This window comes from Mus caroli, unplaced genomic scaffold, assembly GCF_978045245.1.
Source record: "Mus caroli unplaced genomic scaffold, Mus_caroli_1 scaffold_1, whole genome shotgun sequence".
Lineage (NCBI taxonomy): Eukaryota > Metazoa > Chordata > Mammalia > Rodentia > Muridae > Mus > Mus caroli.
The window spans coordinates 52625443-52650810 of record NW_028227256.1 but is presented as its reverse complement, the minus strand read 5'-3'; the positions used below and the strand labels follow the sequence as shown (position 1 = coordinate 52650810).

The window sequence follows — 25368 nt, the reverse complement described above, 5'->3', positions numbered from 1 at the left end:
GTCCCCACACTAGCAGGACCTACACATGAATAGTGCATTCAAATTATATCATGGGGATCAGAAAAAGCGTCACACTAGTGAACTAGAAGCCATCTCTCTTAGCATCTTAAGCCAGTGGGGTATCACTGCTCACCAGCCTCCATCTGAGCAGCCAGCAATGTTGCCTTGTCAGCCCATCAGAAATGCACAGCACATACAGAAAATGAACTGCATGGACATCTTATTCATTGACGTTATAATCTTGAACAAAACTGAGGCACTATAATATTACAAAAATAATCTTCTACATACAAAGAGACCGGAACTTTTGCTGGGCCTCAGAACCAGAGTTAGTAATACGCCTTGAGGTCACTTAAGACTGATATCCTTCTGTGTACCCTGTTATTAAGAGAACAATGTAACAACCAATCTTACTTGCTGTGGATTTTCCATATAATCACCTTTTACACTCTAAGCTAATTAATAGCCTCATCTAAAGTTGTCTTCTCTTCCATGCCCCTGATCCAAGAGTAACATACACGTGAATGTATGCTATAGTAATAAATGCAGGAGATAGAAAATAGGTTGAAAGATCCTATGGATAGTGCCTGACAACCTTTGTTTGCTATCTGGGTCAGCTGGGGTCAGATTAAGTCAGTGACTTAATCCCTTGTAAAACTCTATTAAAGGTTTCTGTTAAGTATTCCCTCCTCCCCATGTGATGCTTTCTGTGCTATTCAATTAACACACAGCAAAAGCTCTTTGTTGTGGATACACAGGGACAGACATACTCAGAGAGAAAGTGATTCAGGAGACAGACAAGCAAAGGGACAGACTCACTCAGCAGACAGAGAAATGACAGGCGACAAAGGGAGAAAGGCGTCGATAATTCGAATCTGGGTTCACTGTTGGTTAAATGATACCATGGGAAGTGCTTTTAAATTTCTTTTCCTTAATGAGACAGTAACACATTTTAGGTACTCTGGGGCTATTATTAATGTGCTCAAACTAATGCTAAAGTAATAACTTGGGGAAATTGTGGCTGTTTTACATTTATTAATAATGAGCAACATCTAATCTACTGAATGTGTCATGAATTTATTAATCATCGTGGTATTTTAATTTTTACATATTACTCTCCAAATACTCCTTTATCGAAGCTGCTTTGTTAGGATTCCACTAATTATTAACTATGCCTAGGAAAGCCTTATAAACAGCTCTTCTTTCTGTGTATGTATATGTGGTGTGCATACATGTGTGTATGTATGTTTCTGTAGGGGGAAGCATTGCGGGGGCATGAATGAGACCTGGGAGCTCACCCTTTATTAATTGAGGCAGGTTCTCTCACTAGATCCAGAAATCATAAATTAGATAATGTAGCTCACCGTCCTAGTCAAGTGATTCCTGTCTTGCCCTTGGGCATGCACTGGGATTACAGAAGGTCGCCACACAGCCATCTTCTAAGTGGGCTCCAAGTATCTGAACTCTAGGCCTTGTGCCTAGGCAGCAAGTGCTTTTCTGGCTGACCCACCACCCCAGACAAATTCTTCTCTAGATATATTCTAAAAATATGAGATGAAGGCTGTATTTCAAGAATTGCATAGTAATACATTACTATTATACATTGCATAGTAATACATTACATAGTAATACATTAGAGTCAACTTCTAATGCAGTTAGGTATAAAAAAGGCTTATGGGTAATCTAATATAGGGCTTTATAATAATGCCAGATTTATGTAGGGAAACACTACATAGAAGATAACAGCATATTCAGAGGCTAATTTTTAACCAAGTGCTTAAGCAAACCACCTTGAAACAAATTTTGTATCATACTATTTCTGACCAATTGGCTCTTTGAAGAACTTGCCTGTGAGTTAATAATTTCACTAAGTCACAGCTTGGTGCTTCTGCTTCATGTGAATAATAATGGGTTTTGGCATCAGACACTCTGGGATTTAAAGTCTTACTTGGACGTTTATTAACTGCAAGATCTGAGAAATAATGTCTTCTAATGTCTCTGCTTTCTTGAGGGCAAAGTCTCTGGGTGAGTGAGTTCTTATAAAAGGAATGAAGTAAACTGAGCTGTTTCACTTTGCCATACAAGACCTTAGTGAATACTTGTTGTCTGTTCATGTCTCAAGAATGCAATGGCTCAGCAGGTAAGAGCACTGACTTCTTTTCCTAAGGTCCTGAGTTCAAATCCCAGCAACCACATGGTGGTTTCACAACCACCCGTAATGAGATCTGATGCCCTCTTCAGGTGTGTCTGAAGACAGCTACAGTGTACTTATGTATAATAATAAATAAATCTACAAAAAAATACTATCCTTATTCGTCTATATAAGGTATAATGAAAAAGAAGTCTGCAGCCATGCATTCTAAGGAAGGGAGAGGCACACTGGGTTTCTCCATGTTAAAACAGGGGATTGGTGTGTGCTCTCTCAGTTCTCACAACAGCCTGTGGTGTAACTCTTGATCTTGCCTTATGCGGAAAAATGGATCATCAGGACTGCACGGGGACAGATTTCTCCCAGAAACCACATTCCTCCAATTAAACTACCTTTCTAAGAGAAGGCTAAATACATTTTTGTAAAAAAAAAAAAAAAGTGCTGAGCTTTATTTGATTATCTGTGCTTTCTCTTGGGGGTAATAATTTGTTAGTAAACATTTAAATAACTAAAAGTCTAATGGGCATCGCTTTTATAATATATGACTTCAAATTCTCTTCTATATTCACATCTGCAAATATTTTACATATATGCTTTCAAACAATATGCTTATGTCTGGGTATGCATTTTATATACTACCCACATGAGTGCCTCTGTGTGTGTGTGTGTGTGTGTGTGTGTGTGTATGCATGTCAGGTAGATATGCCTGGCCCACACAGAGACCAGAGGAGAATGCAGGGTCTCCTGATCCATCCCTCTCCATCCTCTGACACAGGGTTCTCAGTGAATCTGGGGTTAGGTTGGTGGCCAACAAGCCCCAGAAATCGTACTCTCTCCACTTACACCAGGCAAGGCATTATAGGCACTTTCGGCCACCACAGACTTTGTATGTGAATGCTGGGGTTGAGGGTGGGGATTGACACTAGCTCCTTATCGGTGCATAGCACAGTAAATGCTCTTATCTGCTGAGCCACATCTCTAGCATCTACCCACACCTTTTATATTTTACTTTTTCCATACTGTTCATGTACACATTTCTGTTAATTAATTATTACATGTTAAACATATTGAAAAGATACCCAGCATTTTGTTATATTGATGCTCCATTAGCTGGCCAAACTCAACCTTGCACTCACAATTAGAAACTACCATCTTTATCCTAGGTGACAGGGAAGCTAATACAGTAGTGCATGGATCTGCACAAGCCAGCCATCGGTAAACCACAATAGTCACCAGTTGGAATGGGTGTGAATAACAGAAACGGTGGGAGAAGATGGGTCTGTTTTCCTACCTGCATGTTTTCTCTCATATCTATGGCTTCTCGTAAGGGATGAACTGCTATTTTGAAGATATCATCTATGGTCTTAAGACCAATATTCCTGAGCATGGTGTATTCTCGAACTTTCTTCCCCATTCTCACAGAAAGGCTTCGCTTCTGTGGTTTTCCTCCTCCACTGCGGTTGGTTATTGCTATGTGGACGAAAAGGGTCACGTGCTCCATGATATCCCCAACAAAGGAGCGCAAGGGAACGTGCCGGTACCCGGGCTGCAGACATTCAAATGGGATCGTATACTGCCCAATGAACTCATCCCCAATATAATCATCATCCAAAATGACAAAACGGACCATGGTCAGCTCGGGAAGGTTGACTTGAAACTCGAAAGTTTCATCAAAAATTGGATTATCGCTGTTCTGTTGTACAGTTTTAGTTCTTTGCTCGCAGCAATCAGCTGGAATTCCGTGAATCTCCACACAAACATAGGGGTCTATGACATCCCCTTTGGCACAGGCTCCTTTGGGCTTTGGGAAGTTCTGACCACTGATGATCTTGATGTGAAGAACCAGGGGAGACACGCCAGGGACAATGCCCTTTGTATTTGCGCTGAAGTACGAAACTTCATCTCGCATGATAGATGGTCTGAGGACGTAGCCACATCCTCCATTTTGAAGAAACCAGCCAGTGTGGAGGTCCATCATTGGACCGGGAGTTTGAAAATTCATCGCCACAATCTGACAGCCACAGTTCCAGAAGTCCTGTGGGTTCAAATTACTGGAATCTATCCGCATGGCACTAGGGTAGACCCTTGATAAGAACTTCTTGTTATAATTCACGAAGTCCTCTGGGTATTCATTTGCAATCCGGCTGGCCTCTGTTTCACTAAATGAACAAATTTCCCAGTAGTTTTGGGTTTTCATAGACAGTTCAAAATCCCTGTGCTGAACAGATTTACAGATGGATACCAAGTCAGAGAGCTCTCGGCAGAGCCAGATATGTTTCTGCTCACCGTTGTAATCCCCTGACATCCTCCGCGACATCTCGGCTTCTTCATCCTCGTCTGTCACTTCTCCTTCTAACAGATCTGATTCCGAAGGCAATTTCTTTCCTTTCACAATAATCATATTTTTTAGTTTTTCAGGTGATGGGAGGTAGGATTCTGAAGACAAAGGTGCTTCTGTATAAAGTTTCTCGCCAAACACCTTTTTCATCTGCTGCGCCATGACTTTCTGCTGAGGCAGAGAGCAGTGATTCCCCAAGCAGAGAATGAGTGGGTACTCTGAAGCAACAAAGGCAAACTTATTTATCACCTCCAGAACGCTTCGAAAGGAGAGCTGCATGGCCATGTTGTTCCTATTACAAAGGATGGGCTCATTATCCGGACCATCACTCACATCGAGCTCAATGCTTCTACAGCCCATCTTCAATGCTCTCACATACCCATTGATATCTGCTGGTCCCCTGAACTGATCTTCTATCAGGTAGGTATTATGAGACGCATTGATATAGTAGTGAGATAAGGGTTGGGTCATATCTTGGGCAACTTTTTTTTGCTCTGGATCAAAAATGTCACATTCTGGAGACAATAAATACTGGGTAAACCCATCAATTGCAAGGAAGCCTTTCTGGCGGCCGTCTTCAGAGAGCTCATATCTCCTAATGATGTCTAAGCACATATCCTCAGTGATGTGGGTGACACCTTGCTCAGCTTCTAAGAAGAGCATGAGGTCATTGGCATCCAGGTACTCTTTGTTCTTAGATATCTGGACAAGTAAGAAGTACACTTCTGGCCTGGTGCACAGTTCGCAAAACGCTTCACAGAATTCCTCCTCTGTCACCCGGGTAGTTAGTTTTTCTTTGCTCTTCTGGATTTCTTTAAATTTTAACCTGATCTTAGATTCCTTCAGAGTAGGGTTGAGTTGTTTTATTAACTCCACTGAAGTGTCTTCTAACATAATCCCATTTCCATCAACATCTGCTGCTTCAAACACCGTTTTCAGCCACATGAACCGTGGTGTGTTCTGGTTACCCTCTATAAAATCAAGCGGTTGCTTACTACGAGAGACCAGGTACCGTAACCCTGACACCCAGATGTTTGCCACATCTGCTGAATTGGCAACTAGGTCCAGAGACTCGTAATTTTCCCCATGGAGTATGGAGAAAGCACAGTCTTCGCAGATCTGGTCAGCAAGGCCATTGTTTCTGAACGTCTCTGTGTTCTTCCCCAGCCTGATCTCTTTGATGGCAGAAATGTCCAGCTTGGCTTTTTCAAGGTCTTTCTTGGAAGGTTCCCAGCGTAGAGCCTGGAGGTCGGTATCTAGGGTGAAGAATCGGTTGTAGATTCGAGAGTTCGGGCGCACTTTCTTCAGCTCGCAGCCAGCCTGCATGAAGCTAATGCAGTCGTGGGCACTGCTAATCTTCTTCTCTGATGGCATGCTACTGAAAGACACTGTTTTCTTTCTGCCACCACATTTTTGGTTTGAAGGATCCTATAAAATAATCAGAAGAGAATGATCAATTTCCCTTAGGATACACAAATTCAGCAACACTATAGGAATCTCTTAAGCTCTGAACAGTCTGTTATCTAATAGAAGCTAGCCTGAAATTTACCTTTTCACTGATTCAGAAGTTAAATTACTGAAAGAATTAATACCATTAGGCTCCAAAGGACATTTGTTTTATAAATTCATATGTGTCCTCCCAGAATAAAGCCCAGCCTTGGCTCATCTGAAACCAGGCTAGGTACAGTTTGTTTTTAGGAACCTCCACCAACAGCGCAGCAAACAGCATCCATGGACTGTGTTCAGCAGGCTACATGTGTCCTGTGGCTCAGCACAGCAGACAGAATCCATGTGACTGTGTTCATCAGGCTACATGTGTCCTGTGGTCTTCCCTTCTAACATGAATAGAGCCTTTCTCACTTATCGTCTCTCCTAAACTGCCGATCCCTGCTAATGAATACTTATAATTACAAGATGATAAATTTCATCTGCCTTGGCCTGTTGCTACTCTGTTACTGCCAACTCATTTATACTGAGCACCTGACCCCTTCCACTTAAAACTGGATAGTTCTTCATTTTAATGAAGTTTAATAAAGTTGTCAACTACATTACCAATTCAAACAGTTCTCCCTGGAACATATATCTAAAATGCATGGTTAACGTACTTGGAGTACTGGATCACACAAGCACACCCATGCTTCAGAGGACATCGCCCTCAAGCCAGAACTAAGTAGTCCTTGAGTTTCTTCATCCAACCCACCAGCTATATTATCTAGGATAAGTCACTTAGCCTCTCTGAATTTCCATGTCTGCTTCTGAAATAAGATCTGAACACACAGTCTTTATGTTATTGCTCAGGATCATGATACTCAGAAGAGAAAACACGTGCCCATTTTGGTTTGTAAATGTGAAGTCCTCATGAAGGTTTTCTTCTCTCTATGTGTGCCTGTTGGACCATTCACAGGCATCTGCTGGAACACTGCTTGCAAGACATTAACTCATTCATGACTCCTAAACATTGAAGCAAAACCTTCAACAGTAATCTGAAATATGTTTAAAGATCCAAATGATATCACCACCTTCAACAGTGAGAGGTATAACGAAGCAGCCTGAGCTATACATTGCCTCTACCCTCTTAAAACATCATTTTTGGAACTGCTCTCTGGTGCAGTAGCACCATCTAATCCAGCCAGCCCATATAAGCCTGTCTATTCTATATTCAGCAAAGGCCTGGTGATTTATTATTTAATTGGCTAAAACTCTACAAGCAGAAGAAAACTAAATTTTGCTTTAGTTATGGTATGTGGTGGGATGATTCATCAGCTCAACTACATATCAGATCTTCAGGAGACACAAGTATAAATCACCCAGTCTGGGTTATAGAATACTACCACCCCTTGGCTCTGTGGCATTTGACAACCTGCCTTCTGCTTTCCCAGAGACTTTCTATTTTTAATTATCCCACAGTGGTCAATTTCCTCTAGCCTTAAGTTAAAAGACAATGATAAATCTTCAGCCATTCCAACTCATGTGCTCCACTAGGACACATTTAAATTCATCCTAGCCCACATGCTCAGAAATATCAGATGTTTGTGTGCATTTTTCCACCCCATCAAAGTTGGAACCCAATGACACTGCTAAATGAGATTAATCTACCAAGTAAAATAAAGAGAGACACTGAATCTTGGTGGCAAGTTAGACTGTGACTCAGTGTTCAAGATAACCATTTGACTAGCCTTTTACACTAATGAGAGCTTCAGCTTAAAATACATTTTATATGAGATCGTGTTCCAGATAGAAGTGTTGTCAGCAGAGTCGTAGAACCTACAACAGTTCCCAGGGAACTAAACTTGGAGAATCAGTGTTCCTCTAAGCGCACATTCAGTTCCTCAGCCCTGCGTGTGCAGTTGCAGAGGTCCTCTCCCAACTTAAGACACTGCTTATCTATGAGAACAAACTGTCACGGCCACCATGACAGTTTTAGCTACTAAAATCAACTCTATACCACCATTTAGACAAGATTTCAAGAAAAGATTATTTTCTATCAAGTTTGTAAAAGAATTTACCTGCTCCACAGTGCTAGGTTCTTGCCTGGACTTGAAAATCATATGTGATTATAAAACATATCCCAAATGCCTTAAAACTTGGAATCGGAAAACAATGTAATTCTCATATTGTCACCTCAGAAAAGATCAAATCCAGTTATTGTAAGTCCCCATGTGATCTCGAAAGTGGCCATGCATGTATGAACAGATAATTAGTATGTCTACTGATGGCTAGGGCCAAGATTACTCATATTGAAAACTGCTGGAAAAGATTCAGGATGCTAAGTAGTTCTCTAGTTCTGCCATAAAAGAAGAAAATGGCTGGCCCTAGACAACAATCCTCACACTGTTACTGCAATGTTCTTGACTGTGCAGGCTGGAAGAAGGAGTAGGGACATCATCTCATGTCTTGCTGGACAGGAAGTCTCAAGTCTCTTTTGGAACCACCTGATTCCCAAGGCCACCTGGACAGTGCCCTCTACCTGATACCTATATTCACTGCAATAATGCATTTACAGGTTGGTCTTGGATAAGGGGGATGTTAAGGTAAATAGCCTGACAAATATTAAAGTGTTAATTATGGGACATGGATTGAAAACTCCAAACCGCTATTACACAGTCAGTCATCCGCAGTTATCTGTGTATTGTGAAGCTCAGTCCTTTCAGCACTTGGGTGGGGTCTGAGAAGAGCAAGGTTTGACCTCACTCCAGGTGTGCTCTTTTCAGCTTCCACCCAATTAGATGATGGAAAGGATTGCATCAGCCAGAACATGTACCTAAGAGATTCTGATATAGCAGGTAAATGTAATTCTTCATAGGACTAACTTACCTCACTGTGAGTAAAGACAAAAGACTGAAGTCTACCAGGATAGAATAGCACATTATGAGACTGTTGTCTACTAAATTGAAAGCTGGCCTCACAGTCCAGGAGAACTTAAGAATCACATGCTGTGCATAATCCCTTCAATGTCCTGAAATTCTCGTTTACATTTCCAAATGGTTGTTTTCTGTGAAACAATCACATTTAAACAAGCTAAATGATAAAACAAATAGGCCAAATTGGGTTTCTATAGTCCCTGAATGGCTCTAGGCATTGCTTTGCAGTTTGGATCTACAGTCCTTGTAAATAAAAGCAATCACTTATAAAGGATTTAGCCACCAGCACCAGAGATTTCAGTCCTTGCCACATGCAATCAATTTTCTACTCTTTAATGTGTTTACTTAACAAAAACGTTATTCATGGTACATTCATACCATAAAAATACATATAATTTAAGGCTTATCAGCACTAATTTTTAATCTAGAAATAGTTTTTGAAATGCTAGGTGGAAATGATGAGATACTGTTTTAATTGTTTTTCATTGTTTTCTATGTTTGTTTTTAATCTATGGTAAAAAAAATTAAAACCAGTCATGATTAAATGAGAATCCTGCTTATACAACAGTAGAAGATTTACAGCTCTTTAAACGTATTTCATTAAATTGAAATTGGGAACAGGGCAGGAGAGAGTTCACAGAAGCTAAATTAATAAAACTGCTTCTGTAAATATCCACTGACATTTGCTCTCTTGTTTTCTATCCAACTACATTAATATGCGGCAACATAACAGGAAAATAACTTTTGTTCACAATACACTAATAAGCCCTGCAAAAAGAGTCTATTTGGTGAAGCCTGGCTTTAAATCTTGTTCATGAAAACATTGCTTCAATGGGATAATTTTAGGGGAAAAAAATCCTGATACAAGAGACAACATGAGTATCATCAAGTGTGATGGTCTGAGTTTTGGCCCTGGGTCCCACACAGCGAAAGGAGAGAACTGACTCCTGCAAGCTGTCCTCTGACCTCGTCACAAGTACATGTGTCATGCATGGTGCATGCCTGCCCCCACCTCTCTCTCCATCCACACCCATACACAGAGAAAAATGCCATGGGACTTTTACTGAAGAAAACAGAGATAAAATAACCAGTCATTTTCTTGATGTAAGACAAGTTATGGGTTTCAAGCTTGAATGAGAGGTAAATATAAACACCACTGCATGAAATTCTAAAATACAGTGAAATTAACATTAAAGAGAAGGTTTTTACTTTGGGCTAGCTTGGATTTTTAGATGACTGTGGATGATCTAAATGAAGCTACAGAGGAAAGTTAGCTTCAAGGGCTAGCAATTGTCAAATAGGCTTTGGAGTTGGGAGCTCCCATAAACTAATAACATTGAGATATGGACTAAGCCCATAGATTCAATTCAGATGCTGAGTAAAGAGAGATGTACAATAATGGTCAGGAAGAGGAAGAAGAAGAAGAGGAGGAAGAATAGAGGGGGAAGAAGAATTAAAAAAAATGTTAAAGCCCTCACAAATGCCATGGCCTGAAGAAAGTGCTGTTAAATGAATCTATATAGTTCACTAGAATCAGCAGTTACTATGTTATTGCTGATGTTAACAAGAAAAGAATTTATATTCCATTCAGGATGGCAAAGACCAACCTGGAGCCATGAAAAATACTGAGAATTAAGAACAGAGGAGAGAAAAGTGGTCACCATGGTCCTGTGCTGGGGGCAGAGACCAGGATGCTACAGTACAATCTGGAAGAGTAGAGTGGCCAAGTGAGACTAAAGCAACAGGCCACAACAGCATGGTAAGAATGCTGGCTTTCTCCACATCACTTCTGGAATTCAGTTCTTATGCATACACTAGTACACATTAATGTTTGGCAATCAAACCATCAAGAGGAAACCTTAATTCTCCCACAGAAGCCTAACTCTTCACACAACACTGTAAAGGCAAGGGAAAGAAGAGGAATCACTGCCACCCGGTTGCCTTCACATTTCAAGTCAAGGGAGGTCACAACTCTATATTAGAGCACTGATTCCAAATTAAAACTTCCAGAATTACTTTCATTAAAACTCCAATCACTTAATGCAGTGTTGCAAGACATTCTAGCACACATGGGTCACTCCTCAAAACATGCAGCCCACATTGCATGTAGTGGAACTAAGTCTTATATACTCAACTAGTGTCAAGAAGCTAGAGTTTGGCTCAGGGTCCATGAACCTTTCCCTTGTGGTTCTCTAAGTGGAGTTACTAAGCAGCTGAGCACTATATTGTCCCTAGACAACACATTCATTCTGAACCATGTTCCAAATCAACAGGAATAAAAGCAATGCCCAATGATTACGCATCTAGGTGTCCTTCTAAATTAAGTTGTATGGCTGTGTTGAATTCCACATTTCAGTATTAAATAAAGTCCATTTAATGAAATCCACTGAAGGTTTCTCCTCCCAGAAACATCACAAGAGACAGGGATGAATACATGCTAAAATATAGAGTGAATACAAACTAAAATATAGAGTTAATACATACCAAAATATAGAGTGAATACATATCAAAATATAGAGTGAATACATACTAAAATATAGAGTGAATACATATCAAAATATAGAGTGAATACATATCAAAATATAGAGCGAATACATACTAAAACATAGACTTTCCTGCAAGGATGACTCTAATATTTTATACTTTGTATTATTTTAAATCCATTTTTTTTTATTTTCACAATGATTCCCTCTGTTTATACCATGTGCTGTGTGTGCTGAGAAGTGATTTGTCCTTTAAAGAAAAAATATCATTGTCTTTGAACATTCCCTAAGATAACTAGAATAGCAAATTCAGTAACGTCATCATTTCCATGTTTGAGACATGAAGTTTCTTTGCTCTCCCCTAGGTCATGATCGTCACAGATTAGGAAAGGTGGTACAGCAACAACAACAAAACTAGACAATAAAAGCAATACAAGGGAACTGTAAGATCAATACTACAAGGGGCGAGAGTCACTGCTGTTGGACAGGTTAAAGAGCAATGTGTTACAGTCTGCATCTGCAGAATGAAACTGATTGACTATCTGAATCCTCCTTCAACACTTAGTCACTAACACAGGGAAAGCAGGGCTGTATCCCTACTTTCTCTAGGTCCCTTCATTTCGCTCACACATTTGAGAAACAAAATTAGTAAAATCAGCCAAAAATCATCGAATTTCCATTGCCAGCCATTCTCACACATAGACCCAATGTCTGTAACTCATGTTGGGATGTTTCTTTTTAACTCAGAAAATTAAACTTTATGGACATGGGGAGACCTAACTAGAGGAAACCAGGCAGATAATGGCTTTAGAAAATCTGTCTGCAGACTTGGAGTTTATTCCTTTTTTCATCAATCCCAGCCATTTCTGTCTCCTGACAGCATCAGGACACAAAGCCTGCAGTTGTTTATTGCAGAGGCCTTCGATGTGATGTGTAGGAAAGAGAGGAATGGGAGAGTGCCTGCATCCCGCCAGAGTTCAGGTGCTCTGGGCAGCGGTCCTGGGAGGACTGCCTGATGGTTTCCAAGTGGTCCCAGGTGGGCACCTGGCTGAATTAAGCTACTGACCCCAAATGTCGGGTGGTAGACAAGGGGCAGCCCCAGGTACCAGGTTCCCAGTCTCCTCCTGCATCCCATGCTGGATAGGGCGGAGGAGCTGAGAACAGAATAGGGGCCCTGGGGCTGTATTAGGCCCTGGAGATAAAGGAAGAGAAGGCAATTGGAGACAGGCCATGATGGGTGGTTCCCACTCAGGTGAGAGTCCTTAGTCTGGTCCATGGCTGCAGTGTAGGAAGGCCTTCTGTCTGGAGGTTAACCTTGGCTAGTTAAGAGAAAGCCTACCCCATCATTCAAACACAGCAGGCCTTGATGAACAGAGACAGTCTATGTTTTTAGAGCTTTATTGTAGAAAGGTAGGGAGAAAGGATAGAAGGTAGAGAGAGAGAGGGAGAGGCAGACCATGGCCATGAGGAGAGAAGGGGGGACAGAGAGAGAAGAAAGGCTAGAGAATAAGAGAGGTAAAAGCTTACAGAGGGGGTGGGGGATGGGAAGGTAAAGAGAGGGGGGGAGTTAGAGAGTAAGACAGCTTAAAGAGAGTGAGGAGGGGCCAAGCAGCCCCTCTTATAGTGGGCTGCTATCTTGCTGTTGCTAGGTAACTGTGGGGAGGAGTCTAGCCAGAATGCTAGAAGCTTGGGACATTGTCTATGTGACTGCTAGCCACATGCCTCTCTTGTGAGGGCTGTGGGGGTGGTAACTTCGACAGGAGCCAGGTTTCCAGGAGACACGAGAGAACACCTTCTGTCCCATGTAGGTGGAAATTACCACCCATGGGGTCCCACTGGGGTTCAAGACCTCAGCTGGACTGGAGACCAGGCTGTTGGTGCATAGCCAATTGCCCCACAGTTTATGGTGAAACATTCTTGGCCAACTGGCTTTCTAGTCTCAGTTCAATTTCCTGTCACGCGCATGCTCCTGTTACTAAGTGCCTTCCAGGGGCTTGATTCTCACTTCAGTCTTACTGCTCCCCTCCTCTCTCAACCCTCACAGTATGCATAACTGTCAAGGGCATGTCCATGCCACATTCAGTCAACATGACCTTTCCAGTTATCCAGCTGCTGATACACCAAAAGTGGGGAGATGCCAAGAAAGGTCATCTGACAATTATTCAGCATCCTCTGAGGAATGGATTGTGGCTATCAGTCCTGCTCCTCCAGGATGGAGAGACGTCTGCCTCATTCTCAAATGCACTACATTCAAAATTTATCAGAGGCCTGCATGACTCCAAATAAGAGACGCCAAGAACCAAGTGGGCTTGGAGACTGAGATATGATTATGCCCTTCCCCAAGAGACCCCTGCACAGCAGGACACAGGGATTCTGGCTGACCTTGGTTGATTCTGTGTGGAGACTAACTGGAGGTTATCTTTATGGAAAATATGATACTGTGCTTCCTTCAATGTCCATTGTGATGGACATATAAATGTATACTGCGAATGTATATATATATATATATGTATATATATATATATATAAAACAAATGTCTATCTTTTAATTGATCACTGCAGAGATTATATGTAACAACACAGTCATTTTTTAGGCATAAACACCCAGCGTAGTGCTTTATTGGGGCCTTCATAAGAAATCCACGTATTATTAGAAGCTCCTTCAAATCTCTGCACAACTGTGCTTTTATCATTCAATGAGTGTTGTGCATTTGCTTAAAATCCTCGATTTGAAATTTAAAATATTAACAAGAAAGGAACATTATGAAATAGAACTCACTTCACAAATGGGTCTAGTAAGAGTCCTTTTTCTCATGTGCTAAATAGACAAACCATAAAACTAGTTTCTTCGTTGTGGCTCTTCTATTGTAGTTGGAATATTTACCCTCAATTATGAGAAAGCAATATTGTTTACCATTGCTTAAAATTTTAGATAGTCTCCAGTCACTTATCTTTGAATAAGGTATATTTGTAACTGAGAAGAGAATGGTCAGTAAGGGTCAGCACTACAGAACTTCTACTGTGGACTGTCAGCATGTAACTCAGGCTGAGTGTCAGAAACAAACACCATTGAGAGTAAGTCAGTGGCAATTAGACTATCTTAGGTAGAAATAGGAAATGTCATCAGCCTTGCTTCAGACTTTATTATAAAGTGTTCATTAATAAGTAGAACTGGAAGAATGGTCAACTTCCAGGAATTTGCAGCTTCCTGGGCAACATTTGATAGGAAGAAAGATTCCAGATTTTATGTATCACTTATAAATTCTAAGCAAAGAATAAAACATGTCACGATTAGCCTGTTACTTAGAGATTAGAGTTGGTGATAGAGGTGAATAAACATATGGTTTTAATGTTAGAAAAAAGTCAAAGAATATTTTAAAACAAAGAATTTACTTAAAATATTTTATAACCGTGATCTGAAGTAAAGATAATCTACTTCAGTGGCATACAAACAAATTCTTATTCAAACCTATTTAGCCCTTATTCAATTTGAACTCGCCTTTCTCTAAACTCAGAGAATTCTAGTTTTTCCTAAAAAAAAAAAAAAAAATCGAAGTAAATCTTTAAATAGTCCAGTTTTATAAAGTCTTCCAATGTAGTATTTCCAACTTATTGAATCCTTTTTTAAAATGTTAGTTTCTACATCACAGCTCTCTGAATCATGCAGAAAATAGCATGCCAATTCTCTTGACTCAACTACTATGTGTAAACATATTCTTATTTTTTTCTCCTACAATGAAAACAGAATATGTTCATTGGCATTAGTCACCAACGTGATAGAAATTCTTCTGATCAAACAGTCAACTTGACCATCTGATTAGGTTTGAAGTTTGACACAAAGCTTCCAGAATGGCTTCAGACCATCTCACACTTTAATCCTGATTGCATTACCTTTGATTAACTGAACATTCACATCTGCTCATGGGCAGGGAACAGATGGCTGATCTCAGAGCATGAGCATTCATTCTTGCCACAGAGATCACTTCCAGGTGAATCCTGCCTTCTCCCTCTCTGTGAAGGCTCCACATTTTAAGTAGAAATAAATCTACTCCCTTAGTGTAGAAAAAATATGAAAGGAAACCATTTAAAGATATTTTTTTAGTTGAGATAATCACATAGCCTATAAATACTGAGCTGGTAGAAATTACTGAAATAATGAAATCCCTTCTCCCTGAATTAGCCTGATCAGGGAATTAATGAATTTTACTCACTAGATCTCTTATTTTGTGTGACTTTAGGTCAAGCAAAGTGTAATGACGTTCAATATACACTTGTCAAAAATAATACAATAATTCCTGACCTACTTTAAAGGGCTGCATTTGGAAAAAAAGAGACATACTAGAATACCATCTGATAAAATTCCCCACTGGTAGATTTGTGTGTGTATCATAACAGCAACAAATGCTTCATCAAGTCAGGTTTATTCCAGGAATGTAAGAGAACAACATTAGGCAACTTATTGATGTAATTCAATAAAGAGGTTAAAAGAATGCAAGTAAACCAAAGAAAAAAGGTATAGAATAACTATAACTCCAAGAAGACATCAGCTAAAACAAATTTGGATTTGTTAAATCCCAGCAAAACTCTAAGTAACCATGAAAACTTCCTTAACATGATAAAAATATTTTTAGAATTCTGAGAAATTGACACATTTCTCATTCTAGTAAAAACAAAACAAGACACTGTATACTGTTTCTTACCTCAGAAGGTTGAATGGTTAAACCAAAGCAGTGTGTAGGACCAGGAAGTTCACTGTAAAATCAGATTACACATGGGTATAATCCCACTGTGTGGGACAGAGACTAGAAGTTCCAGGTCTTCTCTGCTCACATGATGAATTTGAGGCCAGCTTGGGCTATATAAAACTATCTCCAAGCCCATGCTCATGCACACACACACACACACACACACACACACACACACACACACATGCGAGAGAAGGAGAGAGAGACAGAGACAGAGAGAGGGAGGGAATGAGAATTTAATTGTAAAACCGCATAAAGGAGGTGAATTAAAGAAGGGGCGATGAAGAAATCTACTCAAATTAACACAAAGTGCTAATAGTGAAAGAAGAATATATGTTGTAGGATGTGAAAAAGCTTATTACACATATGGTTTCAATGAAAAGGGAAGGCTGAATAAATGAATGCACACAAACATTACTGGAGACATCATAGAAACCATAAAAGGAGAGATTAGGTTTGAGCACACAAGGGAAAAAAAACCTTAAAACTAGGGTCAGGTATGCATTGCAGAAAATATGGAATGAAAGTTCAAAAATTAAAACTTGGTTGCAAGCTAATTTGGAGAGAAGAGAGAAATCTCTAAATATTGAACGGTTTAAAAATATGTTCCAATATAATTCCCATGTATATACACATAATTATTTGTTCAAAAATATTAAAAATGTGAAATGGAAGGCCATTAGAAAATTTCAGGCATGTTATGCTGACTGTAGATGGATCTGGTTCTTCTAGGAGATGAGACAGCATGTTTTAAACATTAACACACAATTCCTTTAATCCAGTAATATCAGGTATGAAACCCGGTGAGACTTTAAGTAGTCACATGGAAGAATGGAAGAGAGGTGAGTGCTGAGGGCTCACTGCCACTTAGGGGGTTACAGACGGTTACAGACCTGTGCTCAGGAAGAACGGGCAAGACAAATGTGGCACATTAATGAGACAACACTGCATGCCTCTTAATGATACAGACAAAACCTTAGTACACAGCAAGTGCATATATTTACAAACCCTAAAAATGCATATATGTGTGCATGTGCATATCATTATTTACATAAGGCACATCTGAGAGGATGCAGTCTCATTTATAATGGAGTTATCTCTCGGACAAAGGAAGTAAATGTATGGGATTTATATTGTGGAAATTATTTTAAATTAGCATACATTAGCATATATTATGAGAAAACATTCAAGATATTGCCATACTAAACATAATTTTAAATGTTAATCCTGTAATTACCTCATTAGATATCAGAAGTATGAACTTTATATGGATAATTAATATCTGTACTTTTATAACTTGAGATTTAATTAAAAATAAACTTTCCAAGCACATAAGAATTTTTAATTACACTAAAATTTTAATCAAATACTATTTCTTAAACATGAGTGTTCTTAGGAATGACCAATGTCCTTGTAATGTACTAAGGCAAAACATCTCAAAAATGACAAAACTTTGATTTATAAACTATTTTAGAATCTTTCTAATCAGGAGTATGGACTTCAGTTAGCCTGGGCAGGAGAACCATCAAAAGCACAATTATTTTTATAACTGCTCTGGTCAGTATTTAATCAACTGAAATGACGGCATGTTGTGTCACCTCTCCTAAGCCAAACTCTTTCTACCCTGAGCCCCCACAGCGCGTCTAAATAGATAAACATTCCCAGGAGAGAAGATTAAACTGACGTTTCCTCCCTGATTGTTCAAATCAATTTGATTTTTATTAAATGCACTCCACTGATGATGAGATTCAAATCCGCTGTATTAAATTAGAACTTAAATATATCTCAGGGAAATCAGGCCCAGCAAGAATTTCATCTGGACTAGAGGCACTTTAATCTTCCCAAATCCTAATTATAACCTTTCAACCATAGGTCTCAGGGGCAGAGGTCAGCCCTAGATAGTCTCCACAGGGTGGCTTCGCCCCACCCCTTATTGTTATATCTAGATTTGTGCCAGCAAGTTTGCCTTTGCATAATGTCCTCTTGAATTACACCCCCCAAAGTCTTCAGAAAATATGGCCTAGCACATCAAAATGTTTCCAGTGTTCTAACCTACATTCCTTTATTTCTTTAAATGATAGCTGCACATTCTCTAGAATAATAGTTCTTCATCTAAACTCAGTTCATTCCAACACACACACACACACACACATACACACACGTCCACATGCACATACTCATACACACACATGCACACAATTCTGTCCTTCCCTCTCAATTAACTCATTCTCTTCTGCCTGTGCTTCACTGTATTTACTGTGTGAAGCTGAGCTCACTCAAATAATGCAATCAATATTCTGCTAGAAATATCACTTAAAATAGTAAATGTTTTCCTAAATAATTTTTTTCACTCTAGGGAAAGATAAGGACTGCTATAATATTAAATTGGATGAAATATGTTCATTTACCACCAGGACTGTTACCTTTCAATGCAATGGAAAGAGTTTTCAAAATGCAACATAGGCCTCAAGGTCCTCAGAGCTGGGTGGGCTGGGTACTGAGCCTGGGTGCATACCCTTTGAGACATGTTTTATGGAGCTTGAGGCTTTCAGCCCAGGATCTCTAGCTCAAAGAGAAGCTAGAATATGAGTTCCCCAATGTTTGGACATCTGTGGCATGGCATGAGGACTCCCCAGGTTACAGGGCTCTGTGAGGTGACAGCAGCCAAGAAGCACTTTGAGGAGAGAGGTGATGACTAACTACTATTCGGCCAAGTTTAGAAACAGGTGATAGCCATCAGGCCACTCTGGCTCCTTGCCTGGAAGTCACAGTCCTAAGACCTGGAACCACCTTAGGACGGGAAAGACTGAAATATCATTAAGTCCTACAGTCTTTCTTCAATGGTTCTGCCATCATCAAATTAGGAGAGAGATCACTCCTTGAGGTCCTCATGTCCCTGTGAGGATGTGTCTTCCCAGAATCCACCTTTGCACTGGGCCCTCTCCTGCTTTCTCCTCTCCCAGAATGCTACCATGTCTCTGCTCCACCTTCCTGCTTTGGTTTCTCTTCTCCACCTTAAGCTGCAGTGAGTCTCTACGTCAGGCCTTTGTAGTCACCCTGGATTGGCAACTGTTCCCAGTTGAATAAAGTTGGATGAGTTCCGTAGTAGGGGTTTTTTTTTAATCTGCAGTAAAATTGACCTCATATCTCATGCATATCAAGACCAAATTTAGTCATAACACTGTCACTGCTGTTACATATTCTTAAGCACTGGTTTATTAAATAAAATAATAATAATACTGCCAGGTGCTTCCTTGGCACCAAGGGAAGACTACAAAGCTGTAGGAAGCCAATGGTCATGCTTGCTCTTTCTTGGTGCTGTCTTTTAGAATGAGGTGTGCATCACAGCCTTTATCAGTACAGTATGTTAACTGTGACATAGGCATCCTAATTACTAGAACATCAATATTGCAGAACCCAGAGATTTTTAAGACCCAATGAGAGCTTGGGTTTTTCTTTATTTTGTTGGTTTTTTTACTGTTGCTATGTAAGGTGTCAGCTTCACTACAGGCCTATCCAAGTTGCCCTCTGTGAATAGAAGTGACGGTCAGAACTCATGAGAGGAGGATAGTCTAACACATTGACCTCATCAGCTGTAAAGAGATCGAATCTCCGAAGGAGTGTTCCTCCCAGAGTATGGAAATAAAGAACAGTCTTCACATAACAAATCCTTTTCTGGTACTTAATCATAAAAGCATCATGATCCCAAAACAGCAAGGATCCCAAGCCATGCTGGGTCAATTAAATTAAACTTGTTTCAATATAATGTTTCATTTTCTAGAGCTCATTTAAATTATCAGTGAAAAGAATATTAAAGTCATTTATTACTATAGACCTGGGAAAGAGACAGAGAAATGAAATACTTAATGAAACTATTTATAATCTATAATCATTTTCCTAAACAACATTTCCACTAAACACTTAACAATGAAAAAGTACAGTAATTTACAATTAGCTTGGAGACGGATCTCTAATTAATCTCTTAGAGAAAGAGGCTTGACACTTCAACATAGTTAAACTCGATTAGCAGTGCTGCCAGGGAAACTCACAAAGGATTAAAATGGAAAGCCGTAATGAATTCACTACATTTACTTAGCTTCATATTGCCATCCCGAGGTAGTTTCTTAACAATAACTTTTATGAACTGAGAGAAAGTGACAGCTTGCCCAGTCCATGAGAGTGACTGTGTCCATTACCACCTTAAGGACCTCCAAGCAAAATCACATCATATTTATAAGTGGAAGACAAAGTACGGAGTAGCTCACATTTCTAAAACATTTTCTACCTTTCCAAGGGTTTCTATATTTATTTCCTTGTGAAATCTCTGTAGGATTTTAAAGATGACAAATTCCTAGTCATTAGGAAACTAAATGCTGTGCCAAAAGCATAAAATCAGTGACAGAACTGGTCTCCAAGCCCTCAAATCCCTATTCCTGGGGGACACTTTTTCTACAGGCCTACTTGGCCTCTGTCCTTCTCATTCTAGTGTGTTTCCTACCGTTCATGGCAGCAAGAACTGCGCATGTTCCAGCTGTTCTATACCACACACTCATACACACACACAAACACACACAAGTACACATGCAGGCACACACAGAGACAAACATACATGCACACACAGAGAAAGACATACACACACACATACACATACTTTCACAGAAACACATATGACATGCATGCACATATATGCACATACAGACACATAGAGACACAGACACACATGCATGCACATGCATGCACACACAGACATATATACACATGCACACACAGAGAGAAACACACATATAAACACACAGAGGCATATATACAGACACACATACACATTCACATTAATATGGAATAAAAACTCTGTGCTAGCATAAATCATCTCTTAATAGCATTCTTAACATCATTCTATCACTAAGAAAGATGCCGCCTCAAAACAAGGTATAGTGTGGGACGTGTGTTGCCAAAAGACTCAGGATTTGGAATATCTGAACTTCTTTGTGTATTTATAGAGTCCTAGCCACTTACTGGATATACAGAGGTGATAAGGCAATAACATCTGAAAAAATAATGGGAGGAGTGGGAAGCAGAGGTATGTCCCTGCGCAAAAAAACTTAGACAGTAAAGGCAGAAGGATCAGGAGTTTAAGGCCAGCCTCAAACATAATAATTTGAAGGTCACCTTGACTATATGAAATTTTGTACTAAAATAATAAATCTCCAAAACAATCTTAAGAAAGAAAATATAAGATATTATAGATAGTGGACATCCACTGTAAACTGAGGCAGAGTCCTAAGGGTTTAGACAGATGACACATGGGAAGAAGGACCCTGAGGTGACAACCCTAATGATGGCTATACAACAAATGCAAAGAAGGAAAAGGCAGCCCAGGTGAACCCAGAGGCTCTTAGCACTTAGGAGGGGGTTCCAAGCTCAAGAGCCACATTAAAGAAATCTGGAATTTATTTTATGGCATTGTTAAGATAGAAGGGTGAAATTTCTTCCATTAAAAGTACATATGTGCTTAACTGTGTTTTGGAATATAAAACGTTCAAAGAGGAGCTTGCACGGTGATTGTAGAAGGGATTGCTAAACTGGGGTGGGTGAAAGCAGCATACAGAGGGCTTACTGGATGACCTACTGACTTGGAGGTGTGGGGCGGCAGGAAACAGAGAAGGGACTACCATGAATGCTCCTGATCTCTTCGGTTTGAGCAGCTGAAAGACTGAGGGAACCACTGGTTGACACACAAAATGCTAAAGAAGGTACAGCTTTGTAGGTGGTCCCAAGCCCCCAGAGACCTCCAAACAACTTGATCTTGGGGTAGACATCTGATGAAATACAAATTTGTGACTTAGGAACCATCAGGTTGGTGGTGGTATAGGAAATCATGGGTCTGGATATGAAGACTTAAAAAGAAAAAGGAATAACGAGAAAAGCAGCCAGCACCAGCTTCGGGAAGGGTTGACACTGAGTTTTGTAAGAGATAAAGTTAACAAGAGAAATAGTTATACACAGTGAAGCAATATGGAAAAGGAAGAAATGGATGTGGTGACAGTATGAAAAGACAGAGCCATGCATCTAGCGAGACATGGATTAATAGAGGTTGATCATCTCGTGCGTGTCTGCTATTCGAAGAAAGGGAGAGCAGCTAAGATAAAAAGCAGGAAGAAGATAAGAGGGAGAAGAAAAGTGGTCTGGGCTTATCTAGCTTTGAGAACAGAAATTGCTCCTCTGCTCTAACAGGGGAAAGAAGTGAGTGAGTCTAAAGGAAGGAGGTGATAGACACGTGGTGGTAAAGAGATAGACCTCGCATCTCATGACATCTGGTTAATCTCTCCAGAATGAGACAGTCACTTGCTCAGAGTAGAGTAGAAGGTAGAAGAAGCCAAAGGCCTGCCGGGTACAGGGGAAGTCGGCCTCAGCTGTTCTTGCGGGTTCTGGTCCATCCATATCCTTCTGTGTTTTCCCTAGGGCCTCATCGCTTCCTGATGTCTGTACGTATTTTTGATATGGAGCCAGGGAGACTCTGCCCCCTCTGGGGATCAGTGAGCCAGCCCCTAGGGTGGGCATGCTCAGGCTCACCAACCAAGACACTTGCTGCCTTTCTGTTACTTACTGCCCCAGCCCAGTGAAACCCACTGACACCCATCCTGCTCTCATCTGCAGAAGACTGTGAGAGACATGGAGCAGAGCTGTAGACAGAGAAGAGGCTCCTGATGACCTCCTATTACCCTAGATGCAGCTCAATACTCCCAGACTCAGAGATTGAGTCAATAACTTCTGCTCAAGACAATGTGAACTTGACGGCTGCCACTTGCATGCAACGGCATCCTGACACGGCCACTTGGTAAAATCCTCGTGAACAGCAGGAGAGAGACTGTCTACAGCAAATATTGGCTGGCACTGAGGGGTCTATTTGTCATCAGTTATTGAAAATTCATGATGATATAAGCCTCAGAATTGCCACTAGATAAGTCATACTTTAATCATAAAATGTAACTCATTGGTATACTAGTAGTTTAATAGCACTATTATATAACAAAACAAAAATGTTTATATTGTTTTCAATTTTCTTAGGTTTAAAGAAATACTTAAATGTAAAAAACCACAGAATAAAAATCTGCTAGTTGTCTATGTACTTAGGTTAGCAAAGAGCAAATCAAAAGATGCCCATCTTCTTTCCATGTTTGCAAATGTGATAAGGCAGAGGCTATTTTTTACCATCAAATGAAGAAAGGAAAGACCCCACAAATTCTATTAAATTATTTAACAGCTGCAAACAGATGAGGCAAATCCATTGATAGCGACATAAATCATTTCCTGTCTCCTTTCTCTCCCAGCACAATAAGCAAACATTTGCAGGTACTAAATCAGCATCTTCATGAAAGGCCAAATAACAGGGCCCATTCATGAATCACAAAAACGGCACATATAGAGGGCAGCAAGATGAGTCACTGACACATCAAATATTTGGAGAAGATAAATAACTACTCTGAAAGATATTACAAAAATATTGTTACCATGATTCAAATGTAAAAGTCATTTCACTGAACTGACATTTATCAAATAACTGGAGTAAAGATGAATTAGGTTATCAAGATTTCCTTCAAAATTGTGGCCTCCCTTCCCCCAGCCTGGAACCTGCCTGCTCTAGGGTGGAGCTACCGGCTCATTCGTCCTGCCACGCCCACTGCTGGAACCTGACTCTGCTGCCTGGAGTCACACACGTGTTCGTCCTGCTACTGGACCCTGAGTTACTCGGCGGGAAATTGGGTTCCCTCCCCCTTCCTTTATAAACTGAGTGTTTGGAAATATTAAATTGAGCCTCGATCAGAATCTGTTTGTCCTGGCTTCAATCTTTTCTTCCGCCCCGTCTAGATTCCTCTCTTTGCAGGGAACTGCCATTCTCAGTTGAACCGTTCGTGTTGTGGACCGCGGGCGGGCCGCAACAGTTGGCGCCAGAACTGGGACCTGAAGAATGGCAGAGAGATGCTAAGAGAAACGATTGCTGTGTGGAGCTCCACAAGAAAGGAAAGAATCTTCGTATCGGAGGAGGAGCATCGGAGCAACGGACAGGTACACATGCTAGCGCTAGCCCAAAAAAAATTTCAGTTTTGAAAGTGTTGCGGGGATGCAGTAGGATACGAAGCAAGTTTGAAGCAGTGCTAACCCAACACTGGTTCTGCTTGGGTTCAGCAGTTCGTAAATCGGAACTAGATACGGAGACAGGCGGTGTGCCGCAGTTTTTTTTGAAAACTGCTTAGGTGGAGGAAAGAAGGGTTCAAAAACATGGATCAGGCAATTGTGTTTAGTTTTCAGGAGTTGCTTAAGGAAAAAGGAGTAAGGCTTGAAGTACAATTAGTAAGAAATTTTTTAGATAAGATAGATAGCTGTTGTCCATGGTTCAAAGAAGAAGAAACGATAGATTGTGGAACCTGGGAAAAAGTTGGTGAGGCCCTGAATATCGCTCAGACAGATAATTTTACCCTAGGTCTCTGGGCGCTTGTAAATGATGCTATGAAAAATACAACTTCCCCAGGGCTAAATTGCCCTCAGGCGGAGCTTGTGGTATCTCAGGAGGAGTGCCTATCAGAGAAGGCCTCCTCAGGAAAAGATCTTCTTAACTCAAAAATTGATAATTGTGGAAACTCTGATGATGGACTGAATTTTAACAAAAATCACTCAGATAGAGGAATGGCCCATTACCCTAATGAGAATTGGTTCTCTTGCGAATCTCCCGCTCCACCCACAGTCACCACTTCGGGAGGTGCTACGCATAGGGACACACGGCTAATTGAGTTAGAATTTGAAATTAAGCTTCAGAGGCTGACTAATGAGCTTCGGGAACTAAAAAAGATCTCAGAAGCGGAGAAGAGTAACTCTTCTGTACTTCACCAGGTGCCGCTAGAAAGAGTTGTTAGTCAGACTCGTGGGAAAGGACAGAATTCGTCTAATACGCTGGCCTTTCCTGTGGTCGAGGCAGTTGATCAGCAAGATGCTAGGACCAGACATTACCAGATCTTGGATTTCAAGTTGTTAAAAGAGTTAAAGGCAGCTGTTGTGCAATATGGTCCTTCAGCCCCATTCACTCAAGCATTACTGGACACAGTGGCGGAGTCAAACTTAACCCCCTCAGATTGGAAGACTCTGTCCAAGGCTACCCTGTCAGGAGGAGATTTCTTGCTTTGGGATTCTGAATGGCGAGAAGCCAGTAAGAAAACTGCTGCTTCTAATGCTCACGCTGGTAACCCAGACTGGGATACCAACATGCTTTTAGGAGAGGGTCCATATGAGGGACAGACAA

General features: G+C 40.5%; 1 protein-coding gene across 1 annotated transcript in view; it reads right to left on the bottom strand.

The window, feature by feature from the left end:
- Positions 1–25368, bottom strand: part of Plcl1 (phospholipase C like 1 (inactive)) — a 342922-nt gene that overhangs the window by 53785 nt on the left and 263769 nt on the right. The window contains exon 2 of the mRNA XM_021168858.3: positions 3441–5915. Within this exon, the coding sequence (XP_021024517.1) occupies positions 3441–5915 (2475 nt within the window). The remainder of the gene's footprint in view (positions 1–3440; positions 5916–25368) is intronic.